This window comes from Mauremys reevesii, linkage group 10, assembly GCF_016161935.1.
Source record: "Mauremys reevesii isolate NIE-2019 linkage group 10, ASM1616193v1, whole genome shotgun sequence".
Classification (NCBI taxonomy): Eukaryota; Metazoa; Chordata; order Testudines; family Geoemydidae; genus Mauremys; species Mauremys reevesii.
In genome coordinates this window covers 51,816,869-51,835,026 of record NC_052632.1, presented here as the reverse complement: position 1 = coordinate 51,835,026, position 18,158 = coordinate 51,816,869, and the positions used below count along the sequence as shown (strand labels likewise).

The window sequence follows — 18,158 nt, the reverse complement described above, 5'->3', positions numbered from 1 at the left end:
GCATCACCGGCCACTGGTGTTCCAGGCTGCCGGCCACTGGTGCTCCAGGCAGCGGTAAGGGGGCAGGGAGCAGGGGGGTTGGATAGAGGGCAGGGGAGTTTGGGGTGGTGGTCAGGGGTGTGGATAGGGGTGTGGGCGGTCAGAGGCCGGGGAACAGGGGGGTTGAATGGGGGCAGGGGTTTGAGGGGGCAATCAGGAAGGAGAGGGGTTGGATGGGGCAGCAGGGGCAGTCAGGGGCAGGGTTTCCGGGGGAGGTCAGGGGACAGGGAACTGGGGTGGCTGGATGGGGCAGGGGCCTGGGGGGGCAGTCAGGAATGAGAGGAGAGGTTGGATGGGGCGGTGGGGGCAGTCAGGGGCGGGAATCTAGGGGCAGTCAGGGACAGGGAGCAGGGGGGGTGGATGGGGCAGGAGTCCTGGGGGCTATCAGGGGGTAAGAAGCAGGGGGGGTTGGATAGGGGGCGGGGGCCGGGCCACACCTGGCTGTTTGGGGAGGCACAGCCTCCCCTAACTGACCCTTCATACAATTTTGGAAACCCGATGTGGCCCTTAGGCCAAGAAGTTTGCCCACCCCTGCCCTAGATGCAGGCTTTGGCTTGGGGTGGTGAGATATACTATAATATGGACATGCAAGAGGTAGCTACTAAATGAATAGCTGTTAAAAGACTTTTCAGGAGAACAAACTATTCTCGTAGCTGAAGTTGCATATCTTAGATTGATCCCCTCCACTAGTGTAGATCAGGCTTGTGGGTGTGATTTTTGCTCCTCCTTACATTCATGTAAATCAGGAGTAGCTCTATTACGTCAATGGAGTTACACTTCTGTGACACTGGAGTGGGATGAGAATCAGGCCCTGTGACACAACCTCCGGAGACTGACTGATCCTGAAGAGGTGAGGGCGAGGGTGCTCAATACACTGAGCATTAGCAAAAGTGAGCTCTTCCAGGTTACTAGAAGAGTCTCTACAGTGAAGACAGCACATTTTAAAATTCAGATATTGAAAACCAACTCTGTGTATGAGCCTCTGTAGGGGGAGTAAGGGGCTGATAGAGGACACAAGTACATTTACTCATGTTCCTGAGGAGAGTCTGAAAATAGAGGGCTTGTGTCTGCAGAACAGGAAGAGCTGGCACATACGGAGGCGTATGGCACTTGCAGTTTACTCAGTTCAGCTCAGTTTAGCCTGGGGTTTCAGGGCCTGCTCTGGAGTTTAGTACTCACTGATTCACTCCTGCCACGGAGGTTTCTAAGTGAATGGAAGTTTGCTGGGTTTACTTACAGACAACGTGAGTTCAGCAGGGACAGGTTGTACAAAGTGATAATTGGGTATAATGCTAGTAATGAACATGCTGTTATTCACTATGTCTCTGGATTTAGATTGACTTGCTCTGTAAAGTATGTAGCTGCTGAGCTATTGAAAACTGGAAATGAACATGTATCCAGGGTTCCACCCTTCAAGCGTCTGCAGTTTTCCCTCTGCGTGTGACGCTTGCTGCAGCTGGCAGTGTAATAACTGTGCACTGTCTACACTGGGAGCACAATCCAGCAGTGGACATGTATTAACCCCCACGCCTGAGCACAAATGGGTATAAACTGGTCATCTACAAGTATAGGCTTGAAATTTGAAGGTTTCTAACCATCAGAGGAGTGACGTTCTAGAACAGCCTTCCAAGGGGAGCAGTGGGGGGCAAAAAACCTAACTTGTTTCAAGACTGGGCTTGATAAGTTTATGGAAGGGAAGGTATGCTAAAGTTGCCTACAGTGGCATATGGCCCATCTGTGACTGCTACGAGATGGGACACTAGATGGGGAGGGCTCTGAGTTACTCTAGAGAATTCTTTCCCAGATGTTTGGCTGGTTGGTCTTGCCCACATGCTCAGGGTCTAACTCAGGGGTGGCCAACCTGAGCCTGAGAAGGAGCCAGAATTTACCAATGTGCATTGCCAAAGAGCCAGAGTAACAAGTCAGCAGCCCCCCGTCAACTCCCCCCTACCCCCAGTGTCTCTCACCTACCAGCAGCACTGCCGACCAGCACCTAACCCTCCATCCCTGCGCCTCCCCCGCACCGTGATCAGCTATTTTGTGATGTGCAGGAGGCTTGGGAGGGGAGGGGAGGAGGAGGAGCAAGGGCATGGCAGACTCAGGGGAAGGGGTGGGGGCCTTGGGGGAAGGAGTGGAGTGGGGCCGGGGGCAGAGCCCAGGGTTGATCATTGAGCACCCTGTAGTACACTGGAAAGTTGGTGCCTGTAGCTCCAGCCCTGGAGTTGGCGCTTATGTAAGGAGCTGCATATTAACCTCTGGAGAGCCGCATGTAGCTCTGGAGCCACCCCTGGTCTAACTGATAGCCATATTTGGGATCGAGAAGGAATCCCCCACCCCTCCCCCAGGTCAGATTGGCAGAGATCCTCGGGGGGTTTTACTTTCCTCTGCAGAGTGGGGTATGGGTCACTTGCTGGTTTGAACAAGAGTTAATTGTGGATTCTCTGTAACTTGATGTCTTTAAATCAGATTTCAGGACTTCAGTAACTCAGCAAAAGATTATTGACCTATTACAGGAGTGGCTGGGTGAGGTTCTGAGGCCTGCAATGTGCACGAGGTCAGACTAGGTCATCATGGTTATCTATGATCTGTAATCTCATAGAGAATGTATGAGACTTAATTCGGCTGATACAGGCTGCAAGAGGCCCAGGCCAAGTACCTGAACATGATTCTACTGGAGTGCAGATTGGTGGTTGGAAGGAGAAAATGAAATCCCTATTTGAGGAGAGTTTATTTGTGTCTGATTTCAATGTGCAACCCTTTTTCTAGGACACAGCACTCATTGTTCAGCGAGTCGATTGAAAGAAGCTTGGCTTCTTGACACATGCACAGGAGGGAAGGAGCTTGGAGTCTACTCTTCCTGGGCAGCATGAACAAGAGTGTTTACTAAGTTCCAGTCAATGTGGCAATCCGGCTGAACACCAGATTAGTGCACAGATGTCCTTGGGGATGGAATTTGAAGGCAATGGAATCACACAGGTGTCAGTAAAGGCAGATTTTTTCTGGCAGAACCTTTATTACTGGTGATGATGTGTGAGGAGGAGAAAATAACCCAACCCAACTCTCAGATCCCAGGGGAATTTGCAGGGCTTCCTGTTAGAAACAACCTCCTTTTACTCATACACTAAGTCCCTTTGCTCTAGAATCAGTGAGAGACAATAGCAGGGAGCCCCAGGCTGCCATGGGAACAGAATGTAAGATCAACAAAAAATGGCCATGTTGGGTCAGACCAAAGGTCCATCTAGCCCAGTATCCTGTCTTCTGCCAGTGGCCAATGCCAGGTGCTTCAGAGGGAATGAACAGAACAGGTAATCATCAAGTGATCCATCCCCTGTCACCCATTCCCAGAGTCACTTTTCAGAGTAAAACTGCACTTGAAGATGTTCATTAGGGAGCGACTTAGTGTGAAAAAGTCATGGAGGTCAATACCAATTTAGTAAATTCCTGCTGTAGGCTGTCGGTTGCTCTGAAAACTGGTGTGACAGGGACAGAGCTACCCTGTGCTTCATCCACTATGAAATAGCTAGAGCAGTTCTGTCTGCCATGCAAGAGCCGAATACCTTCTATACTTCGGGCAGGCTTTTGGCCTTTCCTCTATAGTTTTAGCACAGGAACATAATCTAAAGCCTACAGCAATCAGTGAAAGACTCACTGTAATAGGCTTTAAATCAGGGCCTATTCTACACTACCAGGGTCAGATGGTTGGGTTGTATTTCTAGATTTCAAAACCACTTCTGATTTTAAAGACTTGGCAAGGAATTAGGCTGTGATGTGCAAAGGAGTTGAAGGTAGGTGACCAAATCCCATTGACTGTCAGGGCAGTTGAACACCTAACTCCCTTAACGTCCTTTGAAGTCCCAGACTAAGTCTCTAACCCGGGTGGCTCTAGTACTTGGGAGAGATGCCCCATTAAAAGAACTGGGCTGTTGTGATTAACTGCACATTTCTCTGTCTTTTCTATGCACTATGTACAAATATCTTTTAGGTGCAGTTGCATGAAGGAGCTTTCCTAGTGTTTGGTAAATAATGTGATGAATATGTAAATATGAGATCAGCTGGAACAGAGTCCATTGGCTCCATACTGTGGATTTTAACAAACTGCCTAATGAAATGTTTAAGGAGCCCTTCTGGTCTCTTGGGCAAATACTACCATTTAAAACAACAGCTTGAAGGTGCATTTACCGAGGGAACTGACTGGAGCTCTTTATGAGTCTTGGGTCCAACACTTACCTTCCGTGGTTATAAAAACAATAACTGTCATCCCCTCCAGGGAATGGACGTGCAAAAAAAAAAAAAAAGCCATATGGAGGGTCAGCAGAGTCCAAGTGACAGGTGCTGTTCAGTGTCTAGCTCAGGCTGTTTGCCCACTTCACTCCATGACAGGGCGGCAGGTCTGCCCTCTGGTGCATTTGTCAAAGTACATTCAGTTCCAAGGGTCTGAATCTGAGAGGTGTTGAGCACTTGAAAATCCTGTCAACTTCAACTGGAGGTACAAGTGCTCAGTACCTTTCATGATCAGGTCCCAGATGCCACCGTCATTAGCATTTCAAAAGCACACAAATAGTCTCTCAGTATTAGATTTGTGAAAGTAGGTGCAAAATAATAATAATGCTTAGCTCTCATAGAATATCAGGGTTGGAAGGGACCTCAGGAGGTCATCTAGTCCAACCCCCTGCTCCAAACAGGACCAATCCCCAGACAGATTTTTTGCTTCAGATCTCTAAACAGCCCCCTCAAGGATTGAATTCACAACCCTGGGTTTAGCAGGCCAACGCTCAAACCACTGAGCTATCCAGCACTTTTCATCAGTAGATCTCAAAGCACTTTACAAAGGTCAATATCTTTATACCCATTTTACACATAGGGAAACTGAGGCACAGAGAGGCTGTTACTTGCCCAAATCATGTGGCAGAATGGCAGAGAAAGGAATAGAACACAGGTCTCCTGAATCCCAGCCTAGTGCTTTATCCACTAAACATTACTGTCTAATGAAAAAACCCTTGACAAATCCTTCAGAGTTGTGTAGAACTCTGAAACCCAAGGATGGCAGGACCATGAAGGAGACACTCTCCTCTGGTTTTCTAATGGGGTGGGCTCCAATGCATTTGCTTACAACAGGAAAGAAGTTTTACTCCAATATTTCCTGGGAGTTTCTGTGCACACCAATCCTGTGAGGATGGCTTGGAAACATTAAGAAGGAAGATGCCATTCTGTAATAAGCTCTGTGCAGGTAAAAGGGGGTCTGCTCACATAAAGCCAGGTTGCAGGACCGGGCCCTAGCATTTTATATGGGACTTAAGTCCAAAGCAGACTTCAAAGAGTTACAGAGGGATCTCACAAAACTGGGTGACTGGGCAACAAAATGGCAGATGAAATTCAATGTTGGTAAGTGCAAAGTAATGCACATTGGAAAAAATAATTCCAACTATACATGTACCGTGGTGAGTTCTAAATGAGCTGCTACCACCCAAGAAAGAGATCTTGGAGTCTCCATGGATAGTTCTCTAAAAATGTCTGCTCAATGTGCAGCAGTGGTCAAAAAGGCTAACAGTAGGTTAGGAATTATTAGGAAAAGGATAGAAAATAAGACAGAAAATATCATAATGCTACTATATAAATCCCGCGTGTGCTCACAGCTTGAATACTGTGTCCAGTTCTATTTGTTCCATCTAAAAAAGGATAGAACAGAACTGGAACAGGTTCAGAGAAGGGCAACAAAGATGATAAAGGGTATGGAATGGCTTCCATATGAGGCGAGATTAAAAAGATTGGGACTGTTCATTTTAGAAAAGAGACGCCTAAGGGGTCTATAAAATCATGAACGGTGTGGAAAAAAGGGAATAAAGAAGTATTGCTTACCCTTTCACACAATACCAAAAACAAAGGTCACCCAATGAAATTAACAGGCTGCAGGTTTAATGCAAACAAGAAGTACTTTTTCACACAGCGCACAACTCACCTTTGGAACTCATTGCCTCAGGATGTTATGATGGCCAAAATCGCAACTGGGTTCAAAAGAGAATTGGATAAATTCATAGAGGATAGGTCCATTAATCGCTATTAGCCAAGATGGTCAGGTATGCAACCCTATGCTTGGAGATAGCCTAAAGTTTAAACCCCTGATTACCAGATGTCACGAGTGGTAGAGGGGTGGATCACTCCATATTGCCATGTTCTATATATTCCCCCTGAAGCTCTGGTACAGCCCCACTGTCAGAGACAGGATATTGGGCAAGATGGACCATGGTGTGACCCAGCATAGAAGCTCTTATGTGATGCATAAGGCCTTGTGCTGACCTTCTGCACAGGAGTGAATTTCACTCTACAGGGAAAAATGTTCACTGTACAGTGCAGCTATACTACGAGAAATCTTTGATTCTGATGCCTTTCTAATGTACGTGCACTTCCAGATTTTCCCTTGTTAAGTCTTAGTTTTGGTTTCACAGGTGTGTTTTTCTTTAAGACCCAGAGAGTCAGTAAGAACTGGATTATTATTAAACACCCCAAAATAAGATTTTTTTCATGTTTTGAAAAGCAGGAGAAAATCCATGGAAACCTTTGAGAACCTAAACAAGGAACAGACAGCTGTTGTGCATTCCTTATTGAATTTCCCCCACCAGCTTAATGGCCCATCTGTAGTTTCTTCACACCTCAGTGAGACTGGAGAGAAGGGAGCATGCTAGAAATTCAGCAGCTGAGGTGTGAACACGGTTGCAAGCTGGAGAAAATGGGAGTGAAAGCAGGAATTTTGGAGGAATGATTTCCAGAGAACAGTCTGTCCATTTCACTGCCAGTCCACTCCCCCGCTACTCTGCAGGTCTTGTGCTGCAAGGAAGGATTCTGAGGGGTCCCAAGTGAGGTATTTCAGTTTTGCAGGGTCTCTGTGTGTAGGGGCAGGGCATGGGCAGGATGGGCACTAAGGATCTGCTTCTATGCAGATCCTCCTCAAAGGGTGGCAAAAGTGCCCATGAAAGCTATTGCAGGAGTTGGGCTAGAGTAGCCTCCACAGAGCAGCTCTGTAATCATTCTGCAGCCTGCCTAGTGGGGGAGAGGATTCCTCCCCTGCACCTCTGCCCAGTGCCTGGTTCAAGTCAGCTGCTGGGCTCTGGATTAGAGCCTTTCGTGCACCATCTTCTTAAGCACAAATTTAAGTACAAATCTGGGCTAGGGTGGAAATGCCATTTTCCCAACTTTCAAAAAGGTGCTCACACATGCCACAAAAGCAGTGTCAAAGTGCAGTATACTTTGGTTACATGCGGCTCAACGTGCAGTCCCTCTGAGAAATCCATTGGTAATGAGATTAGGAATGATCCGTGCAGTGCAGCCACCCCCACACATGTGCAGAGCTGTTACCAGCAAGTCAGACAGTGGACGTACACGGACATGGGGACCAGGCTCTCTGACCCCCGGATGTACTGCCAGCCAGAATATATCTCTTAGGTTTGATTGTTACATACTTAGTTCCACATGCTCCTGTAAGATGCATTTTGCTTTCTGAATAAAAAGCCTTTTCTCTTCTGCAACATTTCCTTACTCATCCTTGCCAGGACTGTGTTAAACAATGTAGTGTTTCACAAGAATAGATTTTCTCCAAATACATTTGTTAGCTTGTCAGCCAACACACCATTATCACAGCAATCCCACACGCAGCTGCTGGAATGTTAATATGCTTTAGGAAATCTAGATCTCTTATTCTTTGACTTTGCATTAATAAAGACCATCCTCCCACACCAAAAACCAAACCAGTCTTGGGTTGCTATAGCCTAGGCTGTCAAACCTCATCCCCAAATATAAACACAGAGGTGATATTTCTAGAGTTGGGAGCTCTTCAATTCTTAGAATAGAGAGCAAGAGCTACTGAATTTTGGGCATGCTCCCCAAGCCATCTGGATAACTGGGCTTCATTAGCACCCTGGATAAAGTTGCTGAGAGAACTGACAGCACTGAATAATGGTTGACTTAATGCAGTCAGGCTCTCTCAGCAGCTCTGTAAACACAGATCATCTCTGTCTGAATCTGTAGCATTCCCATTACTGGGCTATTCCTGAGCACAAACCATCAACATGTGCCACATTCTGTAATGGTTTTATTACATAAGCCAAGGTTACACTGGAAGCTTGACTAGACTCTGAACTTATTTCACTTATGACTGAAAATTCAGGTTGGAACCTTAGTCTCCAGAAATGAAGTGACAGATCAGTGCACTACATGTAATCACTGTGCCATCTAATCATCTGATTAGATATGAATAGGCTTCACATTTGTCACTTTGCTATTCAGCCTGTCAGGGGGTAAACAACAGAGAAAATGAAAATAATAGGTATACTCATGAAGTAAGATACTACTCCTTGTGAGATCTGAGTACGTCCCTTGATGTTTTAGGTCAATTACAAGCAGTGTCCTTAGTTGCAGATAATTTGCCTCCTGGTGCCATGTGATATAGCAAGAGATGGTGCAATGTTGCTGTGCAGACAAGCAGAGGACAGAGCAGTGAAGAAAGAAATGCGAGGTACAGGAAGGTAAGGAGAGGGTGCAGGCTGAGAGAGATGGCCACTCTTGATTCAGCAAACAGAGAGATCAGATAAATTATTGGAAAGTTCGGAGGTGGATATGTATCAGAAGTCTATTAAGTATGGAGGCACAGTAACTATGAAACTGTGGCAAGCGATCTAGGCACTCTGGCAGTGAAGATCTATCAGGAGATTGGGAATTGCCTACATGAAGCATAACAAATAATACTTGTATTAATAACAAGTCTGCAGCCATAGTTATTTGCAGCAGCAAAGCTTTTCCTAGAAAAACCCTACTCACAGTAAAATCCATTGCTTTTAGATGCTGTTTCTTCCTCCAGCTGCTGTTAATGGCCAACCATTTGACTATAGCCAGCTACCTTGTGCTTTGTTTTGTTTCAATGTTAACAACTGGAAATCGGCAAAGGCAATCAGCAAAGATGGAAGTAAGTACAGTATTTAGCTGTATACTGGAGCAGTGACCAAGAATGAGCTCATATACAGTTCAGGGCTAACCATTCCCATAGCACCAAAACCATGCACCAAAACCAAGATGCAAAACCAAGATGGGTCTTTTCTGATAAATTCTGATGTAAAAATTATTTGTGAATATTTGTGTTTCTGGTGGTTTTTGAGAGAGCGAAAGTACTTTTATTTAGAATAAAAATCATGGCAAACAGTTTGGGATAAAAATGTTTGAAATGTTCCTGGCCGAGATCCAGGGTCTGGCTCTGCTCGCACATACACCAGCCTAAATCCAAAATAACTCTAGGAAAATTAACAGAGTGATGCTGCAGTAGATGAGAACAGAATTAGGTGAAGACTCGCCAGTTTCTCCAAAAAACAGGTTCCAGCAGGAGCAGCAGCTGTATGAGCTTCCCCACACGGCTCCTTTGCTCCTGGCCCAGAGGTCCACTGATGCCAGTGAAGAGATAATTCATTGCCTCTGGCTCTTTTAAATACTTGGCCTCTGCTGAAACTGCCCCAAGGTGACAATTAGGTGCTTTTTATTTTTAATGTAGGAACTGAACCGAGAGCATCAGCTCACTACACACAAGCCACCAAAGCAGCCCTCCGATGGCAACTCCTCTGAGTCACTGCTGGTCAAGGCTGTGCTGGAACTAGTATCCTAGAGGTTAAAATCTTCAACTCATACGTTATTACAATCATGTGAGCCAATCAGTCCTTCCATACGGGAAACAGTTCAAGTTTCTTGGGCCCATTACCAGGGCAGTTTGGGTGGCATTGTGAATACAACGAAAGGCCAAGTTTTGAAGCAGCACCTCAGGAGGTTAGTGTAGGGCAGGGGTTCTCAAACTTCATTGCACCGTGACCTCCTTCTGCCAACAAAAAATACTACCAGACCCCAGGAGGTGGGGACTGAAGCCTGAGCCCGCCCAAGCCCTGCCATCTAGGGGAGAGGGGAGCCCAAAGGCTTCACTCCAAGCAGGGGGCCTGTAACCTGAGCCCTGCTGCCCAGGGCTGAAGCCCTCAGGCTTGGGCTTTAGCCCTGGGTCCCAGCAAGTCTAAAAGCCAGCCCTGATGACCCCATTAAAATGGGGTCCTGACCCATAGTTTGAGATCCGCTGGTGTAGGGAATATGTGAGTTCATTCTACATCTACCGCGAAAGGAAAGGAAGAGCTCCCCAGTCAGGCATTGGGACCACAGGCCTACGGCTATTTCCAAAGCTATTTCCGAATCCAGACAAGGTAAAAACACACTGATCTTTCCAGTAAAATTTCCCTTGCCTTGGCTCCCTTGAAAAGACCCCTCTTCTCTGAAGCACTACAGTACCCCTGTCAGCTCAAAAGAACTGAGCAGGGTGCAAGCTCATGAACCCTAACAGGATCTTATACCCAAAGTGTCCCACAAAAAAAAGTATCCAAACCCTGTGCTGAACAGTCAGGAGGACCACTTCTAGTATGTCCCATCAAAGAGGGGGAATTAAGGGGAAGTGAGGATACCTTGCATCAGGATCTCCATGGCCGTGCGCTGCTTTATTAGCTGCCTGTCTTCCTCTTCACTATCAGATCCCTCGTCCTCTTGGATCTCTATGTCTGAATCATCGTTACCTGGTTAAAACAAAAACACCAACAGCACCAAATTAATGTAAAAAGACAACGCCACAGCAGTTCAACACAGTGGCTGGGTGCAAGGGCATGCTAATGCTCTCTGCTTCTGTTCAGGGATTCCTGGCTCAATGTCTACACTGCAATTAAAAACCTGCAATTAAAAACCTGCAGCTGGCCCGTGCCAGCTGACTCAGGCTTGCAGTGTTTGGGCTAAGGGGCAGTTTAACTGTGGTGTAGACATTCAGGATCAGGCTAGAGTCTGGGCTCTAGGACCCTTTGTGGTGGGAGGTTCCCAGAGCTCGGGCTGCAGCCTGACCCCAAACATCTGCTCCACAATTAAACAGCCCTTTAGTCCGAGTCCCGGGAGCTGAGTCAGCTGGCATTGGCCAGCTGTGGGTGTCTAACTGCAGTGCAGACATACCTAAGGAAATCTACTCTGGCCAGGACTCTGTTATGGTGCAATCATGAGTTTCTGGCAATCACCCAAAACAAAAGCAGGGGACACCGTATGGGTCAGGGTGTAGGGTGTAGGGAGGGCTTCTGATTTTTTGCTTTAACTGATGAACATTCATAAAATACCCATAATACAAAAAAGAAAAGAAATAGGTATTTCTCCAATAAACACCAGGAAACACCAGAAAGGGTTACTTGTATCTAAGTAGGGTTACCATGTTTCAGGTTCCCCCAAAAGATGATACGGCTGGCAGGGGGGAGCTGGAGGGGAGTACAGTTGAGGGGTGCTGGAGGGGTTTGTGTGTACTGGGAGATATTTGGGGGGTGCTGGAGGGGGAATTTGGCAGATGCTGGAGGTGTATGTGTGTACTGGGGGGTATTTGGGGGGTGCTGAAGGGGCATGACTATACTGGGAGAAGTACCTGGGGACTCATTCTTGAGGTGGGGTGGGGCAGTGTCGCTCCCTGTCATGGTGGCAGGGCAGCTGGTGCAGACCTGGGATGCAGCAACAGCTGTCTGTCAGCACCTCCCTGTGGGGCTCTCCCTCTCCCCAGGGCTGGGAGCCAGGGCTTGGGTGGGCAGGATCCTGCAGCTGTGAGGGACCGATCAGATGTGGATGCAGGGAGGGACCAATTGGGACTCTTTCTGAGCTGCAACATCTGCTTCACAAAAAACCCTGACGTTACAGTATACACCAAAGCAATGAGTAATATATATTATGTATTACTCATTATGCTATACACAAAGAGAAAGCCCCCAATTCCCCCAGCCCCCATTTTGGACATCTACATAAAACTCAAAAATTGCTAAAAATAACCCCTCAAATGAAATTAATAATCCTCAAACATCAGAAGTTCTAGGTATATGGAACCAGAGCGCTCTCTGCTGCACTGTGGGGGAACAGCCAACCTCCTAGCTCCCCAAGAAGAAGGCATTATTACCAAGAACGGTTATCAAAGAAATTGAGATGAACAGGAAGTACCATATAAAAGCCTTGAGACAAGATAGTATTACTAAGGCAATATTCTAAATATACTCTCTGGGTATGAATCTTATCAGTGTACAGTCAGAGGGTACTATTTTGGCAGCTCATTATAGAATAAAAATCTTGTAAAAGGTTTTGCAAAGCATGAACTTAAGTCTCCTACTACCTCAGTCTGACATGAGCGATATCAAAGACATTTAATAATGGATCAGAACAACACACTGTAATATCCTCAGATTATTGAAAATAGTGCTGGGTGAACCCCAATATGTTTGGAGGAATAGGGCAGTTCCCCACAGTTCAGATACTTCTCCAAATACTTAGATATTTCCATTTTCCACCACTCTATTTTCCCCAGCCCAATCAGTTCTTCCCTCAGTCCCTGATTCCCTCTCCCCAACCTGCCCTATGAACCTGAAGAGGCTCTCTTGAATCCCAAATAGATCATCAGTATCCAACTCCTTCTGTCCAATCCCTGATAAGATCCCTGACCCCAGCCCCCAATAGGCTTGCTACCTTTCATGATATTCCACAAGGAAGTGGGTCACAGGTTGGTCAGCTGCTCTGATCAGATCTTTCATGCTCCAGGGATTCCCTTAGGTCAGCTAGAGCTAAGTGGAAATTCAATTTCAAACAGGTGTTTAGCCACATTCTGGCTTACACCTGAGACTCTCAAGTTGCAGAGGGGGAGGTTTAGGTTGGATATTAGGAAAAACTTTTTCACTAGTAGGGTGGTGAAGAACTGGAATGGGTTACCTAGGGAGGTAGTGGAATCTCCTTCCTTAGAGGTTTTTAAGGTCAGGCTTGACAAAGCCCTGGCTGGGATGATTTAGTTGGGTTTGGTCCTGCTTTGAGCAGGGGGTTGGACTAGATGACCTCCTGAGGTCCCTTCCAACCCTGAGATTCTATGATTCTATGACTTTGTTTAACCTGCATAGTAATTCAAATACCTGTTGGAAGCTACATAATTAGAAACCCAACTTTGTTGTATCCCTGACATGGCTGACTTAGACACTTTTCACTCCCGCATAGCCCAGCAGGGGTTAAGAGATGGGTGGAAGGTTAGAAAAAGGCTCCATTTCCTGTAAGTCCCTTCCAATGACATCAGCTCTTCTTCTTTCCTCTTTCCTCTGGCCAGTTCATATCACCCTCCTGTCCACCTGCAATGGACCCCACCCCTCTCTCACCTACCAAATGCCTCTCCTCACTCAGGACTGGCAGGCTGCTTGTTTGAAGCCTGCCTTCTAGTTCCTGGGGAGGCTACTTGTTTCATTGTTCATTGCGATTTATGGGCCACATCCTTAGCTTGTGTAAACTGATGTAGCTCTGTTGACTTAAATGGAACTATACCATTTACATCAGCTGATGATCTGGCCCCATTTTAAAACTGTCATGTTATCAACAAACATTACCTGCAGGCAGAAGAGAATACTTATGCTAACCTTCTCAGTCAACAGTACCGGCACAAAGCCCAGAGCACTCAGAGTAAGGATTTAGCCTGTGCAGTGTGCTATTTAGAAACAAAAACAAAAATCATTTTGGAGAAGATAAGCAAACCTTTTCAGGGTAGATTTAATTACCAAAATGTCATTCTAGAAAATGGATATGTCCTCCTTTAATTATGATTAGTGGTAAACTGACATTCCCTTACAACTTCTAATTACAGGTAAATGTATAAATGCTAGCCTGTTTTTATCATAACCGTATGATCATATTACCAGGTTACTGAGAAAATATAAAAGAAGAGAGGCACTTGAGACATTGTTTGGTGAGGTTATGGAATTAACTAACAATATTATTTAGAATTTATATTTGCTGTAACAGCCATGTGAGGCAATCGTTTACTGCTCTGTCTATTATTGAGTTTGAACCAAATACCATTTCCATTTATTCAATATTCATTAGAGTCAGATTTTATTCAGCCCTTGCTTATGCAAACATCTTAGTAAGGGCTCAGTATAAACTAAGTAAGGGTCTCAGGATCTGGTGCTCTACATACAAGACAGGGTACGAATGGTTCATGCAGCTGCTATTAAATGCCAGTTATTTGCTTCTAGTTTGTTTTTTTAAGAAGCAACTTTTATCTTTCAATTTTTTAAAATGCTGTGTGTTAAGTTGGTGCTATCAAACAATTCCCACTGAGCTTTTCTGCTAGAAAGTGGGCTTGATCCTTGAATCCCAGGGTGAATGCTGTTGTAGGATCAGCTAAGACAGCAACTGCAGAGATGGTAAGTGGCTGGATAGCTCTAAGCTGCTTCTGAAATGGCAAGTTCTTTGTGGGGAGAAGAGACTCTAAATCTTAGTTTTTCTCCTCCAGCCTCTTCCTTTCTTCAGTCCCAACTGCTTTCCTTGGCCCCCCTCAATCCCTCCACACACATACTGTCTCTCTTCGCCTTGTTCCCCATTGACTTTTCCTCCCCCACTCACTTAAATGGGTGTAGGGAGTCTTTAACTGACTCTGAATGGCAGAAAGCTGAGATTTCATCACTGAAAAACATTTTAATGTGTGGCTTACAAAAGGCCCAACCAGCCAATTAGAATGTGGCTTGGACCATATTCTAGAGAATTTTTCAAAGCACACTGGGCAATGAAAGTCAGTGGGAGGTGAGGACCTTGCTTTCATTTGTGCCTTTCAAAATCTCACCCCTAATTTCCAATAGCAATTAAAGATGAAACCCTCCATCAGGTTAATTATCAGTACATTAACCCACCGCATCGTTTACCCCATTGAGCAGCAACTTTTAAACAATTTTTGTTGTGACTATATAGGAAGATAGTGAATTGTTTCTTTAAACTGTCTGACGGGCATTTGGATGTGTTATAACAAAAACAACAAGGCTCATGCTAAAACCAAAGAACCCCAGCAATGGAGCTCTCTCCCTGTATATGAGCAACCGCTTGATGAACAGGAAAATGGGGATTATAGACACAAACTCAATAATGCATAATGGGGTCTATGTCTCCAAAGCTCTTGCCCACCACTCTGAAAGAAAGCCCAGCACGTTTTTCCTTTAATTAAAAAACTACTGCTATCATCTATGCCATAACTCATCCTACTCAAATTGAAATAAAGTATCACTCACACCTCTGCTCTGTCTTGTACACAATCCTCCAAGTTATTAGCAACAAACCAGAACTTGTGCTAGACTGTGGTACAAAGGAATCAAAAACAGAGACATGTCTTATTATTGCAAATTAATTTTTAAAATACATGGTGACGGCAAGCTGTGTAAGCGTTCCTTAATGGGATTAAAGCAGCACACTCTTCTGCTGTCCCTGCAAGTCGTCACCTTTTTTTATCTCCTGTTCCACAGACCCTGGTGCCTCCTTCTGTCACGTATACCCAAAGTGTGTGGGTGTCAGAGCAATATGCCTGATATCCAAAATGAGGACAAAATTCAATAACAGATTAAATTAATACCACTTTCGGGAAGAAACTGATTACAGGTCTTAAATCCAAGAGGAGTCACAAACTAGTGCAAGTTGCAATGTACCAGTTCGAAGGAGCATGGAATATCCATTAATGGGAAAGTTTAAATTTCATTTTTTCGTATTGGGGGAAAGCAATGAGTGCAATACACCATACTAGTTCAGACTGACATAAGGAGTGTAGTACATGTTCTAATAAAGCTGGCACATAGGTTGAAATAAAGATAATCTGTCTTTTAATGATGGATGTTTAATGAACATTCAGTAATTCAGGGGTGCCCAACCTAGGTCATCACTGGCAGCTTGCCAGGAGCTCAAGGGGGCAGTCAGCAGATCCCCTCATCTTTAATACATATGTGATCCACAGAGCCTATACATCCCATAAGACTGTTCAGACCAAGAAGGGCCATTGTATGTTGGCACTTGTTTTAACTATTAAAGAAATCAAAGGACATAAGAACATAAGAATGGCCATACTGGGTCAGACCAAAGGTCCATACAGCCCAGTATCCTGTCTGCTGACAGTGGCCAATGCCAGGTGCCCCAGAGGCAGTGAACCTAACAAGTAATCATCAAGTCATCTCTCTTCTGCCATCCATCTCCATCCTCTGACAGACAGAGGCTAGGGACACCATTCCTTACCCATCCTGGCTAATAGCCATTAATGGACTTAACCTCCATGAATTTAGCCCACAGCCTAATAACAGAAAGTGTTCCACACTTTGGCCCAGATCATCAAAGGTGTTTAGGCTCCTAACTCCCACTGACTACATACCTATGAGGAGCTTGGCCTTTGTTGTTACTTGCTACAATGCAATTGAGCAGGGGCGGCTCCAGGCACCAGCACGCCAAGCGCGTGCCTGGGGCAGCAAGCCACGGGGGGCGCTCTGTAGGTCGCTGCGAGGGCGGCATGCCTGCGGAGGGTCAGCTGGTCCCGCGGCTTCGGCGGATCTCCCGCAGGCGTGCCGCCAAATCCGCGGGCCCGGGGACCTCCCGCAGGCAAGCCGCCGAAGGCAGCCTGCCTGCCGTGCTTGGGGTGGCAAAATACCTAGAGCTGCCCCTGCAATTGAGAATACTTGTAGGTTCACCCTGAGAGAGAATAGGATGGACTTTCTGGCGCTTCAGCTCTTTTCCTACACAGCTTTCAGTAAAACTGCACCAGTTTCCTAGTTTCAATTAAACCAGCTCAGCCAGAACACCCACATATTGGTTTGAGTTGAAATATATTGTTTTCAGCAGATATATTATTGGTTCTCACATATACATATTGGCTTCAGAGAACAGTCTGGTAGACAGGTTGATTTAATAGCCACATGTAAATTATTTCTTTTCAGTTAATTCATAGTGCTTGAAAGAAAAACAGCATAATTTAAGACTGACAGTGATTTCATTACAGATTCATTAGCTAGTATTTTGCTAAAAGTATCCAATTGTAAAACAAAATGGTATTGGAGCAAGAACACTGAGACTGATTTACATTAAAGGCACTGGGTTTAGTGATAAACTTTAGGATCAAATATGTTATTTAGCATTAACATGTTTAATTCCATGATAAAATCAGAGCTTTGAGAACACATGGGTTAAATCCATAACAATTATTGGATTCCCTAAGATGCTGTTTTCTGCGCTGATTTTGATAAAAACACACTATGGGAAAATCAAACTGGCAGTTTATAAGTACTTGATCTAAAAAATAAAATCTAATTCAATTCAGTGAAACTTTAAATCAAACAAGAAAGACAAGACCATATTTTTCTTTAAAAAAAATGTATGTTGGGATTTTTAAAGGGACTCAAGAGAGTCAGCAGCCCAACTTCCAGCTGTGATGCCCCAATCCTGCAAGACTCACACGTGTGTACTCTCTAAATTCAATGGAGCCACTCATGTGTCAACTTACATACCTAAGTATTTACATGACTGATACCTAGGAGTTTTGTAATGCTTTGATATATACAGTAGAACCTCAATAAGCCACATATCTTATATGTCACACAGAACATTTCAATCTCTCTTCCCACTTCCCTGAAAGATTTCATCACCAGTATTGAGGGCTGATATTCCAGAGGGGCTGAGTACTTGCAGCTTCTATTGACTTTAATGCGAAATTAAGGTGTGCAGCCACTGAAAAAATTCAGGCCATAAGATGTCATTATTTTTACAAACTATATCACAAAACACAGATTGGTATATTGTGAAGTATGATCATAAAGTATCCACTTGTCTAGCTCCCCTAAGTAGTTCTATACGGCCTATTACTGTAGTTTCTAAGTACCAAGTTCAAACTAGGAAAAAGCACACATTTTTAACAGTGAAGGTAATTAACCATTGAAAGAACTTCCTAAGGGAAGTGGGGGATTCTCATCACACAAAGTCTTTCTAGAGCATTCTCAAAGATCTGCTCAAGCTCAAGGAGAACTTGTGGATTTGATGCAGGAATTATTGGGTAAAATTATCTGGTCTGCATTATGCAGGAGGTCAGACTAGATGGTCGTAAATAAGGGTACCTTCTGGCTTTAATATCTATGCATCTATAAAAGTACCGCTAAATTATTCCAATTAATATGCTGTTGTTAAAATAAATGAACAAAATATATGGCAATTATTTCTTTTCATTCGTTTGTAATATGTTTGTTCACAAACTGCCTGGTCTTGTGATGGGTTGAGTATCTGCC

General features: G+C 44.9%; 1 protein-coding gene across 8 annotated transcripts in view; it reads right to left on the bottom strand.

The window, feature by feature from the left end:
- Positions 1–18,158, bottom strand: part of CLUAP1 (clusterin associated protein 1) — a 192,270-nt gene that overhangs the window by 18,217 nt on the left and 155,895 nt on the right. For all 8 annotated transcript variants that reach the window (XM_039492233.1, XM_039492235.1, XM_039492230.1 and 5 more), the window contains one exon: positions 10,512–10,619. In XM_039492233.1, coding sequence (XP_039348167.1) covers positions 10,512–10,619 — 108 coding nt within the window. The remainder of the gene's footprint in view (positions 1–10,511; positions 10,620–18,158) is intronic.